This window comes from Urocitellus parryii, chromosome 11 (genome assembly GCF_045843805.1).
Source record: "Urocitellus parryii isolate mUroPar1 chromosome 11, mUroPar1.hap1, whole genome shotgun sequence".
Classification (NCBI taxonomy): domain Eukaryota; kingdom Metazoa; phylum Chordata; class Mammalia; order Rodentia; family Sciuridae; genus Urocitellus; species Urocitellus parryii.
In genome coordinates, this window is record NC_135541.1 from 120,951,354 (window position 1) to 120,967,833 (window position 16,480).

The window sequence follows — 16,480 nt, forward strand, 5'->3', positions numbered from 1 at the left end:
CTGAGGCCAACTGAGGTGATGCACGCCTGTAATCTCATCCACTCGGGAGGCTGAGGCAGGAGGATCACAAATTTGAAGTCAGTATGGGAAAGTTTGCAAGACCCTGTCTTATAATACAAAATGGGAAGGACTGAAGATGTAGCTCAGTGATAAAGCTCTCCTGAGTTCAATCCCAAATACCGCAAGAAATAAGTAAATCTGAAAAAAGAAGAGCGTGGAGAACGCACGGAGCAGCGCTCCTGCAGCGCTGAGATCCTAGAGCCAGGCTGGCGCTACAAAAGGAGAGGCGTGGCTTGCCCAGGAACTACAATTCCCACAAGGCACTGGGTTTCCGGTCAGAGCTTATTTCCGGTCTTTTGGGTGCTGACGTTCTCTTCCGGTCGTGGTGGCGCCCGGGCCTTTGGGATGCTCACGGTGAGTCCACAGGCTTAGGGAGTTGGAGCGGGAGGGGTGATAGCCCCGGGTCCGCACAGCCCTCGGCAGCCGGGGGTTCGCGCGGGCAGGCCGCACCGGCGGGAGGACGGGTAACCTTGGCGGAGGGAGTGGGGGCCGACCGGAGGAAGGAGGGGGCAGATCAAACCGAACCCCCAGGGACCCGGGGAAGGATGTGGGGACAAGGACAGCGGGATCCTGGGGATGGACTGGTGGGGAGGGGTACGAGACTTAAGGAGGATCCCTACCGGAGCTGTGGGGGAGGAACATTGCTGCGGGAAGGCTGCCGCCTGCGGGTCCCCGGGTGAGGGAAAGCGAGAGGCTGCTGCAGACCTGAGGTGGCCACAGGACACCGCAGGAAAACCCTGTTCTGCCCCGTGCTAAGGGCACCCGCCAGCTGATGAGCACCTGGGCGCAGGAAGGGTGCCGTTTTCCGGAGCTAATGAGTCTGGACAGTGGTCAGCGCTGGTAGCCTGCGCAGGGCTTTCTGGAGTGGGCAGCTGCTTGGATAGGGGATCAAGAGAGTTTTGATGGACTTATAAGGGAAGGCTGTCAGGAGGATTTTGGTCACATACTACTGGGTTGACTACTTACTTTGCTTTTTTTCTCCAAAGATGAGGCTGCTGGCGTTTGTGGCTCTGTTAGCTGTCACTCAAGCAGAGGAAGGAGCCAGACTTCTGGCCTCCAAGTCCCTGCTGAACCGATATGCGGTGGAGGGGCGAGACCTGACTTTACAGTACAACATCTACAATGTTGGCTCAAGGTAAGGGGGCGTCGGGATATCCGACTGGCCCCTTTTCTGGATTCTTAGTTCTCAGATGAGCATAAGGAACATCTTGGAGAGTAGTGATTTCTCTTGGGATTTGTTATCTAGTAACATTAGATATTACTGGGCCTACTCTTGGAAGTAGAGGACATTTTTACCTACACTGCAAAACACCATATTCCAGTTTTTAGGTTGGAAGAGTTTCAGAGTAGAGAAGACACAAGAATTGTGAAACCAGAGGGGAAGATGAAGACATAAAAATGTACAGGCCTTTGCTACCTCAAAGGTTTAAGTTTCAGCTTCCTTCTTTCACTATTCATGAGCATTTTTATTGCCGTTCTTTCATTTTATTCCCTTTAATTTTTTTCCCCCATATTTGTCCTCTCTTCCAACCCCTCCCACACATACAAAGAAATTGAGACAAGAATGAATTTGGGCCCATTCCCTTCTAGATGCTCAGATATTTTGGTATTTCTGAGTGGTAGAATCTAGTCTTCAACATAAATCCTTCAGTGCCACAGACTCAAATTATTATGTGAATCTCTTTTGAGTTCTGACATTTTAACATAAATTTGATTGTTGATTGAGTAGTTTAATGTTATTAACCTTACCTACCCTTTTTGTTTCCTCTGTTTTCAGTGCTGCATTAGATGTGGAATTATCTGATGATTCCTTCCCTCCAGAAGACTTTGGCATTGTCTCCGGTATGCTCAATGTCAAATGGGACCGGATTGCCCCGTATCCTCTTGGCTCTGGGTGTTAGAGACTGGGGAAGGAGGCCACTGCCTGCAAAGTAGCATGGGTACTTGAAGTAGACTGGGAACATGAGGCAGGAAAGACTAGTGTAAATTGTGTGAGCATGATTTCAAGAAGACCTGAGGGGGGGTTCTTGAAGTTTGGTTGTAAGGCCCTGAAACATACTATATTAGAAAGTTATAGACACAAAGATGTCTGTGGCCAGGCATGGATGTTTAAGACGGTCACCCCTAGCCCCAAGATGTTTTTTAAAAGAAATTCAGTGAATCTGGGCATGGTGGCACACAGCTACAATCCCAGCTACTCAGGAAGATCACAAATTCAGGGTCAGCCTGGGCAACTTAGTAAGATCCTATGTAAACAAAAAATTTAAAAGGCTAGGAATGTAGCTCAGTTGTATAGTGTCTTGGGTTAAATCCCCAGTGCAGAAAGAAGGATAGAGGAAGGGAAGGAGGGAAGAAATTAAATGGGATACTAGCATGGAGAACCTGGGTGACCATTTTGAAGTCTCTAATTCAAGGAGTTTCTTTTTCTGATCTACCAGTTATTTCCTAAGTATCGGATTAGGTACTTGATGTTTTTGTTTCTCTCACTCTCCCCACTCCCCTTCTCCTCCTCTCCTCCTCTCCCCCTCTCCCCCTCTCCTCCCTCCCTCTCTCCTTAGTGGTCTTGAGGATTGAACCCAGGGCTTGGTGCATGCTAGGCAAACACTCTTTGCTGAGCTACATCCTCAGCCCTATTTTCTCTTGTGAATTAAAGAATATTTAGATTTTTCTCAGGAGGGTAAATGTACTCTTTGTATTTTTTCTCATTTTCTGTTTTTTGTATTTTCAAAAACTTTGTTCACATACAGTCGATGAAAGAGATCTGTGAGCTTAAGTGAGTATGATTTTTCATCTATAATATATTTGCAAGTTTACTTCAAAAACCTTTATATATCATGAGCCCCTTAATTTAGCAAAGACATCATAATACACCACATGCTCGATTTTTTTTTTTAAAGCGGTTTTTTGATTCCTATGGTGTATTGCAGATATGAATTCACATGTTGGCAACTATTTTAGGAATAGTGCGCTTAGGCTACAAGCTGAAAGGTTCTTACCACCTTAGCTTCATTTTCTCTTCCTTAACTCTTGGACCAGTGCTAGCAACGTCTCCCACACCGTGGTCCTGCGTCCTCTCAAGGCTGGTTACTTCAACTTCACCTCAGCCACAATTACTTACCTGGCCCAAGAGGACGGTCCTGTTGTGGTGAGTTGCCCAAGTCCTGGGCTGGATGGGGCTTGGATCTGTCTGCCCTTAAGAATTCCTAGAGAATTTCCACCGTAGCCTCTAGGTTGTGAAAGAGATAAGACTGACCAAAAACTCGCTGTTGTCCTAAGAAGTGTGATTCAATTTGTAGAGATATAGAACAGTCACTGAGAAAGATGGAAAAAGAGCTTCATAACATTCCCTTCCTCTTCATTCCTTCTGCATTCCTTTTACTCTGGAATGTGTCATTTGCTATCCAGTTTTTTGCTGTCCTTGCCTTTCTGGTCATTTTTTGTTTTTGTTTTGTTTGTGGTGCTGAGAACCCAGGGCATGCTGGGTAATTTTCATTATCTTCTAGGCCACTGTCAGATGATTGACAGGCTCCACTGTTCCCATCTTGCCCTTGCTTAGAATGTCCTGCCAATTGCTTTGAAGCTAAGATCTCCTGCCTGTCATCGCACACCCTCCAATAGTCTTGTCCTGTCTCTCCAGCCTTCTTTCCCACTCCACCCACACAGATCCCAATCCTCACTAGTTCAAGCTCCTTCCTGCACTCCCTCTCCTCTCAGTGCTTATTCTTTCCTTTGTCCTTATTCTTTGCCTTTGTTTTGTTTGAAGTACTCTGTATCCTACATTTCATTAGCAGAAGTCTTCTCAAGACCCAATTTTGAGCTGTATCTCCTTGTTACTGTCTTCTGCCAAATGTGGCGGCACATGCCTGTAATCCCAGAAATTTGGGAGGCTGAGGCGGGAGGATTGCAAGTTCTAAGTCAACCTCAGCAATTTAGCCAGGCCCTCAGCAACTTAGCAAGACCCCTGAAAAAATAAAAAGGGCTGCGAATGTGGCTCAGTGGTAGCATGCCCCTGGGTTTAATTCTTGATTACCTTACCCCTGCCAAAGTTTTAGTTGCTTACTGTCTTCATTAGTTTTGTTTCTTATATGTAGGTCTTCCCTTCTTTTCATCTCCCAATTTAATTATAAACTCCTGGGGCACAGGAACTCAGTCTTTTGATTGATTCATTAAAGATCAATAGACATTTCTTGAGCCCTTACGACATGCTAGACTCTGGGAAATACCAAGAAAACTAGGACACTATCCCAGTCCCAAAAATCTTAGATCATAAATTTGTAAATATATGAAGGTAAAACATGGTCCTGTCCAGGGAACTAAAAGAAATCTAAAATTCTGTAACAGTCAGTGCACTTTCAAATCGTTCATTTTTTCATAAACCACATGGACCCTGTTCTTGTAATCTTAGCTGTTTTCACATCTTGTATCATTTCTGTTTTCAGAACCAACTTCAGGACTCTGGTTCTACCCAATACTTGATGGGTTAATAGGTAAAAAAATCTAAGACTCAGCTGCCGTCTTAGAACAAAGTTGTTTGCAATGCGCTTCAAACTCTTGGCCTCCTCTTCACAGCAAAGGAATGTGGGCCAATCCCAGCCCTCCACTTGTAATGTCCACTTGGAGAGGGCTTTATAATTTTCATAATTCTTCTCATTATTTCATTTGAGCCTCGTGTGAGCCCTGTGAGGTATAGAAGAGGAGTTTTGTTTGAGGAGTAAGTAAATGATTGCTGAAGGCGAGTCGTTCCACTGCACATCTGGCCTTGCAGAGGGGCCAGTGGTGGTGAGCAGTTTCACTCTCCAGAGTCTGAAGCTGTGACAGAAGGATCGAGCTTTCATTCCAGGTGTATACCTGGCCCCCCCTTTTAATAAATGCATAGCCGGTGGTGTTTTTCAGGTCTCCTGGCTCCTAATTTACTATTCTTTCCAACACCCAGTACACTTAGGAGAATCATCCGACTCTTCCTGGTTCAAATACTTGTCCTTCTTTTTTTTTTTGCATTGAACCAGGGCCCCACACATGCAAGGCAAGGGCTCGGCCACTGAGCCACATTTCCTTGTGAGAAGGCCTTCCTCATCTTCTTGGAGCACTCTTTGGGATACTTTGGGAACTGAAAAGTCTGATGTGGGGACTGCTTCCTTCCTTAGATGAGACGACTGGAGATTGCCTTAATGTCTTTCTTTTCTCTTCAGGTTGGCTCCACCAGTGCACCTGGGCAGGGAGGAATCCTGGCTCAGCGGGAGTTTGACAGAAGATTCTCCCCTCATTTTGTAAGCTTTCTAATATTTTCTCATTCTCCTGGGGTGAGAACACTCTTGGTTCTGGAACCTCTTGGCCTCCTTAAAAGACTTCATTGGTCGGCCTACCTGTCTGGTTTTTTGCTGTTGTGTTTGGTTTTGTTGTTTTTTTTTTTTTAAAAGAGAGAGTGAGAGAGGAGAGAGAGAGAGAGAGAATTTTTTTTTTAATATTTATTTTTTAGTTCTCGGCAGACACATCTTTGTTGGTATGTGATGCTGAGGATCGAACCCGGGCCGCACGCATGCCAGACGAGCGCGCTACCGCTTGAGCCACATCCCCAGCCCTTGGTTTTGTTTTGTTGGTATCTGATACAGACAGTTATCAAATATCCTGATTTAACCATTGATTTTCATCAATGAGATTGCTATTGCCAGAACCATGGAACTGGCCTTTTTCTCTACTCAACTTTGAGCAGAGCCTGGTCTACATGGAGGATCTTTTTTTGTGGGGGGAAGGTACCAGGGATTGAACTCAGCGGCACTTGACCACTGAGCCCTATTTTGTATTTTATTGAGAGACAGGGTCTCACTGAGTGGCTTAGCACCTCGCCATTGCTGAGGCTGGCTGTGAACTCCCTCCTACCTCAGCCTCTCAAGCTGCTGGGATACGGGTGTATGCCTCTGAGCCCGGCTCATTTCTGGAGGTCTAAGAGAGTATCTGACTAGGTTTAAAGAGTCATAGTGTGCTGGTCATGGTGGCCACACCTGTCATCGGGAGGCTGAGGCAGAAGATCACAGTTTGAGGCCAGCCTCAGCAACTTAGCAAGCCCTGTTTCAAAAATAAATAAAGAGCTGGGGGTATAGCTCAGAGGTGGAGCACCCCTGGGTTCCATCCCCAGTGCCAAAAAAAATAAAGGGTCATAGAACATGGAGAAAGTCAAGCAGGAACTTGGTGTTTGATCTAGGAGAGAATATTTTGAAGATGTGGCTAAAATACTGAATGAAGGAATTCCTTCATTCAGTGAGTGATTGTAAAGTTCCTAATCAAGTGCTTGCTGAGCTTTGCTTTGGGAAGGCATGGCCATCAAGGCGTAGTCCCTCCAGGTAAGAGATTGTTACAGGCTCATATAGGCCCCAGCAGGTAGGTGGCGAAGACACCTTGAGACGCTTATGCAGGGCGCCGGGGGAGCACACCGCAGCATCCAGCCTGTTTTCAGGAGCCACAGGGACTCATCCAAGGAGGAGGCTAGGGAGGGCAGGGGTTCTAAACAGAAGGGGTGATCAGATGTCAGACTAGAGGGTGTGACAGGGAATGGTGAGCTGTCTGTCAAAGCTAAAGGGCAGAAGTGAGGTGAGGGGATGGAGGAGGGGGATAAGGGGGTCAGGGAGGTCAGAGGAAGCCTGACTGCTAGGGGCAAGACCTGGGCACCTCTGTTCTCAAACACTGTCTGGAAGCAGTCTGGAGGCCTTTGGTTTCACAGCTTGAAGATTGGTCTCCAGAAAGCCTTTCTGTGTCAGGAGTGGTCAGAGGAACTTTGTGGCTAAAGTTCTGCTTAGAATCTGGGCCACACGCTCCCTTCTCTTGTTGGGCCTACTCCTTCCCTGGGCTCCCCTGAGCGCTTATCGGCTTCTAAGCAAGGCCTTGGTTTTCCTCCACAGCTGGACTGGGCAGCCTTTGGGGTTATGACCCTTCCGTCCATTGGCATCCCCCTGCTCTTGTGGTACTCCAGCAAAAGGAAATACGACACCCCCAAAACCAAGAAGAACTGAGTGGGGCTTCCATGGCCCTCCTCTCCCAAGAAAACAGGTGCTTTCCAGACTCCAGCGGGATCTTAGATGCAATCTCTTCCCCCTTACCCTTGGCCACCTTCTCCTGGACCCTGCCCTGCTCTCAACCAGAATGAAGGACCCAGCCTGGGAGTCTGAGAGCCTCGGTGGTTCCTCTGTGAAGCCATACAGACAGGACGGCCTTCAGCCCCAGCGTGCGCCTAGAGGCTGTCTGGGGCCCCACCGAGGTGCTGTTGGTATTTGGCTGCAACGTGAACTCTCCGGTCCAGGAGAGGCCTTTCAGAGATGTCTGACACCACCCTGTCCCCTTCCTCCTCTTTCAGAAGAGGGTGAGAGATGAAATGAAAGCTGTGGGACTCTCAGAGGCTATCCAGTCTCTTCTGGGTTAGGGAAGCGCTTACCAAATGGGGTTTTTTAATAAAAACAAATGCCACACACTGACTCGCCTGTTTTCCCGCCAGCCTGGTGAGCAAAGGTTGCTGCGGGAGCTTGGGCCCTGGGTGCCCCGCTCCTGGGCAAGCAAGCTAAGTTCTGGTCTCCTTGCCACAGGGTTGTGGTCTCTGCCCCCTGTGAGTCCTCCTTCCCTCTGAGTGTTCCTGTCAGTCACCACCTACTGTCCTGACCCTTCCTTGCCTGTTAGCTCTCCACTGCTGGGGAAGATGGAGGAACAGCTGTTTTCACGCCCTGGAGTCCTGATCTGTATCTATTTAGCATTCATTTATTTTTGGCACCAGGGACTGAACTCAGGAGCACTTTACCGCTGAGCTACATCACCAGCCCTTTTTATTTTTTCAGTTGTTGATGGACCTTTATTTATTTTTAAAATTTATTTATATGCAGTGCTGAGATAAACCCAGTGCATCACATATGAGGCAAGCACTTGCCACTGAGCCACAACCCCAACCCTGTTTTTTTATTTTGAAAGTGTCTCTAAGTCATGGGGGCTGGCCTTGAACTTGAGATCCTCCTGCCTCAGTCTTCTGAGTTGTTGAGATTATAGGCGTGCATGACCACCCACAACCAGTTTGTTGATCATTTTTAAAAAGCTCTCTCTTGTGCCTGTTTCTAGCCCATTCTCATATTTAAGAACTAGCTTTTTTTTTTTTTTTTTTGGTACTGGGGATTGAACTCACAGGCACTTTACCACTGAGCCATATCCCGAGTCCTTTTCTTTCTTTTTCTTTTTTTTGAGACGGGGTCTTGCTAAGTTACTTACGGCCTCACTAAATTGCTGAACTTTGAACTTGCAATCCTCCTGTCTCAGCCTCCTGTGTTGCTGGGAATCACAGGCATATGCCACTGTACCTGGCCAAGAACTAGCTTTTCTTGAGTTTAAATTTATTTTAATGCCTCTGTGCTTTGAACTCAGGCCGGGAAGAAGGGCTGGGTCTCCTGACTTGGGCCCTCAGCATGGCTTATGGAAAGGCAGTAGCTTTGGCTGCAACAGCAGCGAGGAGAAGCCACTGTAAGCTGACTCTGTCCAACCCAGGAATGTCGTGGTCCGCAACAGCCTCCCAGGCAGGAGGGAAGCCCAACAAACACCCGCTTTGTTCCTGCCACCAAGTTTCCCCGTTTAGATTCTGCTCCCCCTGGCTCCCCTGCCCAACTGGTTTAACCTTTCCTTTGCCCAGAACTGGGAGCCTCTGGGCCCCTGGAAGATGAAAAGGACATGGAGACAACGGGACTCTCCAAATGGAGTAGCTCTGGGCCAGCTCACATCCCTCTTTCAGGGGCTGCGGCTTGGACACCCCAGGACCGGCCAGGTCAGAGGGCAAGAAGGCTGCGTTTGCTTTTGTTCATTGTGTTCCTGGTGGAAACCCGGAATGCTCAGAAGATTCGGGTAAAAGGGGCAATGGGTCAGGCTCAGGATGAAAACAGGTGTGGGGAAGGGCAGGTGAGCTGCGTTGCTGTATGTTGGCTTGCTCTCTAGGACTCTGAAATGTCTGTTTCTTCCACTTGCGCTCTCCCCTGGAAACCTGTGGTTCAGCCTACGAGCTAACCTATAGGAGGAGGGGTCCTGTGTTAGGGGGTAGATGGATGAACTTCATAATGCTCCAAGGGAATAAGAGATTCTGATCTTGGAGGTACTCCTTTTTCAAAAGCTGGGGAGACTTGTCTATCTTACCTTGTGTCCTGGCAATGTTACAGGGAAGACTAGACGGGAATCCAGGAACCCACAGATGACAAAAGAAGCATTGTGAAGACAGTGCAAGTCACAGGCACCTTGAAAAGCAGCCAAAATCAGATACTTCATCTCTTTGAGAGTTCCTTGGAGTCAGGATGGAATTTGAACCTCTCTTAAGTAGTGATGTTGGGGAATGTAGGAGTTTCTCCAATCTATGGACGGAGACTTAGCTGGAATAGTTGGCTTTAGGATTGAGCGTTCTTGACTTCTCAAGGTAATCATCTGATGGGAGGACAAGTGGCGGGCTGCACTCCTGTTCACTAATCAAAAAACACTCTAGGGTTGTGCCACTGTGGCACGTGCCTGTCCTGACGTCCCAGCAACTCAGGAGGCTGAGGCCGGAGTACTGAAAGTTGGAGGACAACCTTGGCAACTTAATGAGACCACAAAATAAAAAATCAAATGGGCCGAGGAGGTAGCTCAGTAGGAAAGCACTCCTGGGTTCAATCTTTAGTACCAAGAAGGAAAAAACAAAACAGCAAGCCACTCCAGGAAGGTGGTGTGAACTCTGATCCTGAGATTGCACACAGATTTGTGAGGGAGAGGGAAAAGTGCACAGTGATCCCACATCCTTCCTAGAGAATGGGTACTCACACTGAGGCTCCTCCCTCAAAGGCAATACAGATAGTAACGAAGGCTGCCAGCACGTTCCAGGTCCCCTCCACCCTCCGCAGACCAGCCCTTTAGCCCTCCCACATCGTCCACACTTTGAACCGGCATGTACTCGCCCACACACCCAGCCCCGTACCAGGAGGAGCAAGTGCTTTGATTTCCGCCCCCCTCCAGTACTAGGCCTTCAGACTGCACCTGGAGAGAGTGGATGGGAAACGTGTCCCAGAATGAATTTCTACCCACCTGGGAGTAGAGGAGTAATTCAGTGAAAGGATGGAAAGTGGTTCAGGGTTGACCCCTTCAGAGAGCAGCCGGGGGAGGCAGCAATGACCACAGGTCAGGAGCACTGGATCCCTGCTCCTCACCAACCATCCACTGGCTGTTGTGACCGCAGGTAATCACCACCCGCCTCTCAGAGCCTCTTTCCTCATCTGGACAATCACCGGGTTGTTTAATGAGAGGGTTTCTGAAGACCCTTCACCAAGAAGATAGCATAGGCCTTTCTCCTATTTATTTATTGATTGATACTGGGGTTGAACCTAGGGACACTTACCACTGAGCCACATCTCCAGCCCTCTTCATTTTATATTTTGAGTCAGGGTCTCACTAAGTTGCTTAGGACCTTGGTAAATTGCAGAGGCTGGCCTCTAACTTGTCCTCTTGCCTCAGCCTCTTGAGTGTGAGATTAGTCATGTACCACTGTTCCCTGCTCCTGTGTTCTTATGTAGTAAGAAACAAACACTGTCTGGGCGGGTTGGTAGCTCAGTGGTAGAGCACTTACCTAGCCTGTGTGGAGTCCCGGGTCAATGTCCAGCTTCACAGACAAACAGAAAACACAGTAAAGCCCGGCATGGTGGTGCATGCCTATAATCCCAGCTGCTTGGAAGGCTGAGGCAGGAGGATCGTGAGTTCAAAGCCAGACTCAGCAAAAAAGGGAGGCGCTAAGCAATTTAGTGAGAACCTGTCTCTAAATAAGATACAAAATAGGGCTGGGGATGTGGCTCAGGGGTTGAGTGCCCCTGAATTCAATCCCAGGTACCAAAAAACAACAATAACAACACCACAGTAACTCTGTCATGATGTGGTTGGGCCAGGCCAGGAAGATACAAGTTGTACATCTGTCATTTCCCTCTTACCTAGAACAAGAATTTTAGAGCAAGGATGAACCCTAGATCACCCAACTTCATCCTGTCATTTAGTAGATGAGGAAAGACAGAGTAAAGTGGCTTATCCCAGGTCACCAGCAAGTGACAGCTGGCATATTTGAGTTGTACAGGTCCAGCATTTGTGTTCCACCATTTCTCATTTAACAATCTCGTTTACAGATGAGGGGATGAGCTGATAGGTGACTCTTCAAAGTCCCCATAATGAGTTGGCAGAGCCAGCTGACATCTCCCAACTCCAACAAGCCCTTTCCATTAGACCTGGGGCCCATCACTACCTCTCAAAGTCCCATGTCTGCCCAGGCCCTCCTGTGCTCTGGGGCAAGACGTGAGGGGTGAGTCAGCCACCCACCCCCGCTGCTATCAGGGAAAGGGGTGGAGAGCTGATCAAATATCCTGCTGCCTGGTATCCACAACAAGCCCTGCGGTGATCGCTTGTATGCTGAGTTGCTTGGTCACCCCTGTTCCTGTTGGCCCTCCTCAGAGGTGGCTGCCCTTGCAATCGCTCCTCCCTGCACTTTCATTTAAAAAAAAAAAAAAATTTCCTCCTTCACTTCTATAACCTGCCTCTTAAAGGGACCAACAAGCACTTTTGAAGCCAATTTTTTTGCTTGTGTGTTTGCGGGGGAACACAGGGGTGCTCTACCTGTGCTCTATCCCCAGCCTTTTTCCTTTTTATTTTGAGACAGGATCTCATTAAGTTGCCCAGACTGATCTTGAACTTGGGATCCCCCTGCCCAGGCCGCCCGTCCCAGTAGCTAAGATTGCAGGTGTGGCCGGTGGGCCCAGCTCTTTTTCGGAAATATGCCCTCTCCCCCTCCCCAGCTTCTCCCTGTCCCTTTTGAAAGGAGGGTGGGAGTTCCCTGAGATGTCAGGCTCCCACATCCTCTCCCCTTCTGGTGACCTCAGCTTGGTTTCCTGCACCTGTTTCCATGGGAGTCTGATTCCTGGGGCCGCCCTTTTTCAGGGAACGCTGGGGACAGGCCATCGAAGGGGTTAAAGTCCTGGGTCCAGCACTGTGTAGGGTGTTTGGAGTAGGGCGGGGAAGGGAAGGGCTAGGGGAGGTGAGGAGGCAGCTGGTCTGGACTGGAAGGAGTCCCCCTGTCTCCGGTGCAACCTTCTGGACCATGAACAGTTCCCTTAGCAGAAACAAGACCCAGGCGCCCCCATGAAGGCCCCGGACTGAAAGCAGGACTTTCCTATATTGAAGTCACCAACTGAGGGCAGGAACAGGTGCCCCGTCTTTGGGATAGCTCCCAGTCCTGGTGAGTTTCCTTCTTCCCTTTCCTGTGTTCTTCCATGATGAATGGGCATTCTCCCGGAAGCAGAGATGTCCAGGAATCCCTTAGTATCCCGGGGAGTGGAGAACAATCGCTCCTCCAACCAACCTCCTGCATTCAGCTCTCATTTTTCATTAGGGGGTAGTGTGTGTGTGTGTGTGTGTGTGTGTGTGTGTGTAGGGAAACAGTCACAATAATGGTCAATGGTTAATTAACACAAATTGTGCTGCAAATGATGCTAAATTCTTTATATATATATATATATATATATATATGTTTTTTAATCTCTTTAACCCTATGGGGTTGGCATACCCAATCCCTATATTAATAAAAGGCTTAGACAAGTTCAATAACTAACTCATGTCAATTAAGAGGTAAACCGTAGAACTGAGATTTGACTCAAGTTCATCTGACATCAGTCCATCAGAGTGTCTTTTGGTCTCTCTTTCTTACTTGGGAAATATGGACACTGAGAATGGCTCTGGAATCTTGAAACCTCAGTATTCCAGTTCACCCAGGGTCCCCCTTCTTCTTGTGCCTACCATCGTTCCTTTTATGATGGAGGGTTAATTGTGAGATTGAAAGGGCCACTAACTCATACCTGAGAGCCAGGGGCTTCCAGATTCCAGATTATCTCATCCAAATTAGGGGTTCCCTGTTCCACTGACTTTCTTCAGCTGTTTCCCGGGATCTGACAGGTTAATTCCCTGCGTCAGAGGGCCAAGTCTTCTTCTCAGGTGTGTCCCTCTGAATCTCAGACCCTCTAGTGCCCCACCCTTCTGGCACAGCTCTCAAAGTGCATGCCAGGAAACCAGCAGGAGGTAGAAGAGGACTGGCTGGTCTTAGCCCTTTTCTTCCCTGTCCCCCATATATCATGGGCTAGTCTGGGTCTTAAGGCCCTGATAGAATTAGCATACAGCCACAGGCCCAGGAGAAAGAAAGAGGATAAGTGTCCCTAAATTCAATTTTCGAATCAATTAAAAACAAAAAACATCCTGGCATAGTGGCACACACCTGTAATCCTAACTACTTATGGAGTTCAAGGCCAGCTTGGGCAATTTAGTGAGCTCTTGTCTCAAAATAAAAAAGAAAAAGAAAAAGGGCTGGGGCTATAGCTCGGTGGTAGAGCATACTGGAAAACCCTGGGTTCAATCCCCAGTAATGCAAAAATAAAAACCCAACAACAACACAAAGCAGTCAGATTCCCAACTGACTCATGCACCTAGTATATCATAGAGACGGTGGTGACTGAAGTGTTTGAGATGCCTGTTTGCTGACATAGTTGAAGGCCTGTGGTTAGATGAGACCCGAGTGTCTTTCCAGCTTGAACTTCTAGAATTTTCTAATAATAAAGTCCATAGCTCTGCCCTATGGGCCCTGGATGTAGGAGGGTACTATCAAGAGTCAACCAGAGAGGGCTGGGGCTGGGGCTCAGTGGCAGAGCACTTGCCTAGCATGTGTGAGGCACTGAATTCAATTCTTAGCACCACATAAAAAAATAAATAAATAAAATAAAAGTATTGTAACCATCTACAATCTACAAAAAAAATAAAACAAAAAAGAGTCAGCTGGGAAGCTGATCTGGGTAGATGGCTCTTGCCCATACTAGCCCCTGCCTGACCTCTGTATTCATGTGTAGATCTTTCTGGGTCTCAGTGCCTGGCAGTTTATGCTGCAGGAGTGTGTGAATGAACCAAGTCTCCACATCCCTTGCCTTTCCTTTTGGAGACTGAACCGTTCTCTGGCAGTTGATGGGAAAGTCAGAGAAAGAGAACATTTCCAAGACACCACTGCTCACCCAAGGAAGGCTGCCCTGGATAGGGGTCCAGGGTGTAGGAGGAAGGGACTGCTGACAATGGGCCTGCTTCACCTAGGGCTAAAAGAAGCTCTGCTCTAGCCCTCTTTGTGGGGTGCTGTGGGATTAATGGTTTTCTATGGGAAAAGAAAGGGTAGGTTAAATTTTGAACCATCAAAGGGTTTTCTATGACCCTGTGCCCCCAGGCCATGGCATCTGGAGGAGAAGCCAGTAGACAATGTCATCTGGCCTCTCCCTTCCTTCCCAGTCTTTATTATCTGGTTCTTTCAGGTCTGCTCCTTTATTGCCCCGTGGGGAGATTCAGGAGCCTGAAGTCACATGCAGGAAGCCTCCCAGGCTTCCAAAGTGGCAGCCGGCATTGACCCCAGACCACCAGTCCCCTGTGTTTGGTTGCTATTGGCAGTTCTTACCCCCAGTGTTTGCTGGCAGCAAACAAAACCAGAGCCCTGACCACCCCATCACCTCATCACATTGCTAAGATAAGAGAGGGGACAGAAAGGGCAAATTTAACTTCTTTGGTACCCCCAGCTAATTTCTTTTGGAAGCCTGCTGCCTTTCTTTGGCTGGGGTCAAGGAGGTGGCTTGAGAAGTGAATGACAATATCAGCTGGATTTATTTCCAAGCTAGTCACTTGCTTTCTTTGGGAGCTTATTTTCTGGTTTCAGAAAAGAACTCAGTGTGTGTGTGGTGGGGGGCTGCGGTTGTGGCTCAGTGGTAGAGCACGTGCCTAGCATGTGTGAGGCTCTGGGTTCGATTCTCAGCACCACATATAAATAAATAAAATAAAGGTCCATCACAAATATATATATATATTTTATATATATATATATATATATATATATTTATATATATATAAAAGAAGAAAACTCAGTGTGCTGGATCAGCTTTGAAAGCTCTTCTCCACCTCCAATCCAGCAGTGTGGTCTTGAGCTAGCAACTTAAGCTCAGGGGACTCCTTATAAAATAGGAAGAATAATGTCTATTTCAAGCAATGGTTGTAATGACCACACAGGCTGGATGTGGGCACTCATGGGTTAAACCTCTTTCCCTGTGGGCTCCAGAGGATATTTAGGAAATGGATATGGTGAGATCCTCATGTCCCCTCCTCCCCTAAATTTTTGCAGAATGACTAGTTGGTATGCTGTGAACCTTAATGTCCCTCTTTGGTCTCTTTGGCCCTTCTTGAGATTTTGAAACCCAGTTGCTCTCTATCAGGAGTCTGCAAACTTTCTGTAAATACCCTGAAAAAAAAATACTTTAGGCTTTGTGGGCCATATGGTCTCTGTCACAACTATCAGCTTTGCTATCTATCTTAATGCAAAAATAGCCAGAGACAATACGTGAAAGAATGAGCATGGCTGTGTCAGGGGGAAAAACTTTCTTTATGGGTGCTGGAATTTGAATTTCTTATAGTTTGTATGTGTCTCAAAGTATTCATTTCTGTTATTTTTTTTTCTCAACTCTTTAAAAAAAGATAGCAAACAGCCAGGCATGCTGATATACTCCTATTGTTCCAGCCACTTGGGAGGCTGAGGCAAGATTGCAAGTTCAAGGCCAGCCTGGGCAACTTAGCAAGACCCTGTCTGGTGGGTGGGAGGAGGGAAAGCTGAAGATGAAGCTCAGTGGTAGAGGGCCCCTGGGTTCAATCCCCAGAACAGCAAAAAAAAAAAAAAAAAAAAGACAGGTCTGGCTCACAAGCTGTAGTTTGCCAACTTCTGCTCTAAATTACCTGAAGTTATTCTGTCCCTCCCTTCTCTTTGGAGGGTTGGTTCATCAGGGTCTCAAAGGACAGAAAAGCTATTGCTCTTCTTGCCATGGTTGCTGCTGTGCACATTTATCCATTAGATGCTGTTTGTAACTAGTCCCCACTGCAGTGTGTTAATGTCACTGTGGGTTATTTTCTCCCCACCCCTCTCTCAAGATAAAACAGTACATCACCATCATATGCTGCCTATTTCTTCTCTGTCTTAAATTGTTCTCTCTAGCTCCCTATTTCAACATGCTTTGTCTTCTCTCTGTCTCTAAATAACAACAATAGTATATTATTAATAGCATAATATTAGTTGCATTGCACAAATTATCATCAAATCTATCAACAACCTTACAAGGTAATAACCTTATTATTATTCTCTATTTATAGTCTCATACATGATTCTGAGGCTCAAAAAGCTAAGCAAGGGGGGCACAGTGGCACACACCTGTAGTCCCAGCATTTTGGAAGGCTGAAGCAGGAGGATCACGAGTTCAAAGCCAGTCTCAGCAACTTAGCAAGGCCCTAAGCAATTTCGAAGGGCCTTAAGCAACTTAGCAAGACGGTCTTTAAATAAAATATCAAAAGGGGT

At 47.4% G+C, this 16,480-nt stretch overlaps 1 protein-coding gene across 1 annotated transcript; it reads left to right on the top strand.

Annotated features, from left to right (window-relative positions):
• The first annotated feature begins 346 nt into the window (after nt 1-346).
• On the top strand, nt 347-7,523 carry Ssr2 (signal sequence receptor subunit 2). The gene is made up of 6 exons (XM_026405034.2): nt 347-414; nt 1,047-1,195; nt 1,838-1,936; nt 3,097-3,205; nt 5,250-5,327; nt 6,954-7,523. The coding sequence occupies exons 1-6, from the start codon at nt 406-408 to the stop codon at nt 7,062-7,064; spliced, it is 555 nt and encodes a 184-aa protein (XP_026260819.1). The 5' UTR covers nt 347-405; the 3' UTR covers nt 7,065-7,523.
• Nucleotides 7,524-16,480: the final 8,957 nt, after the last annotated feature.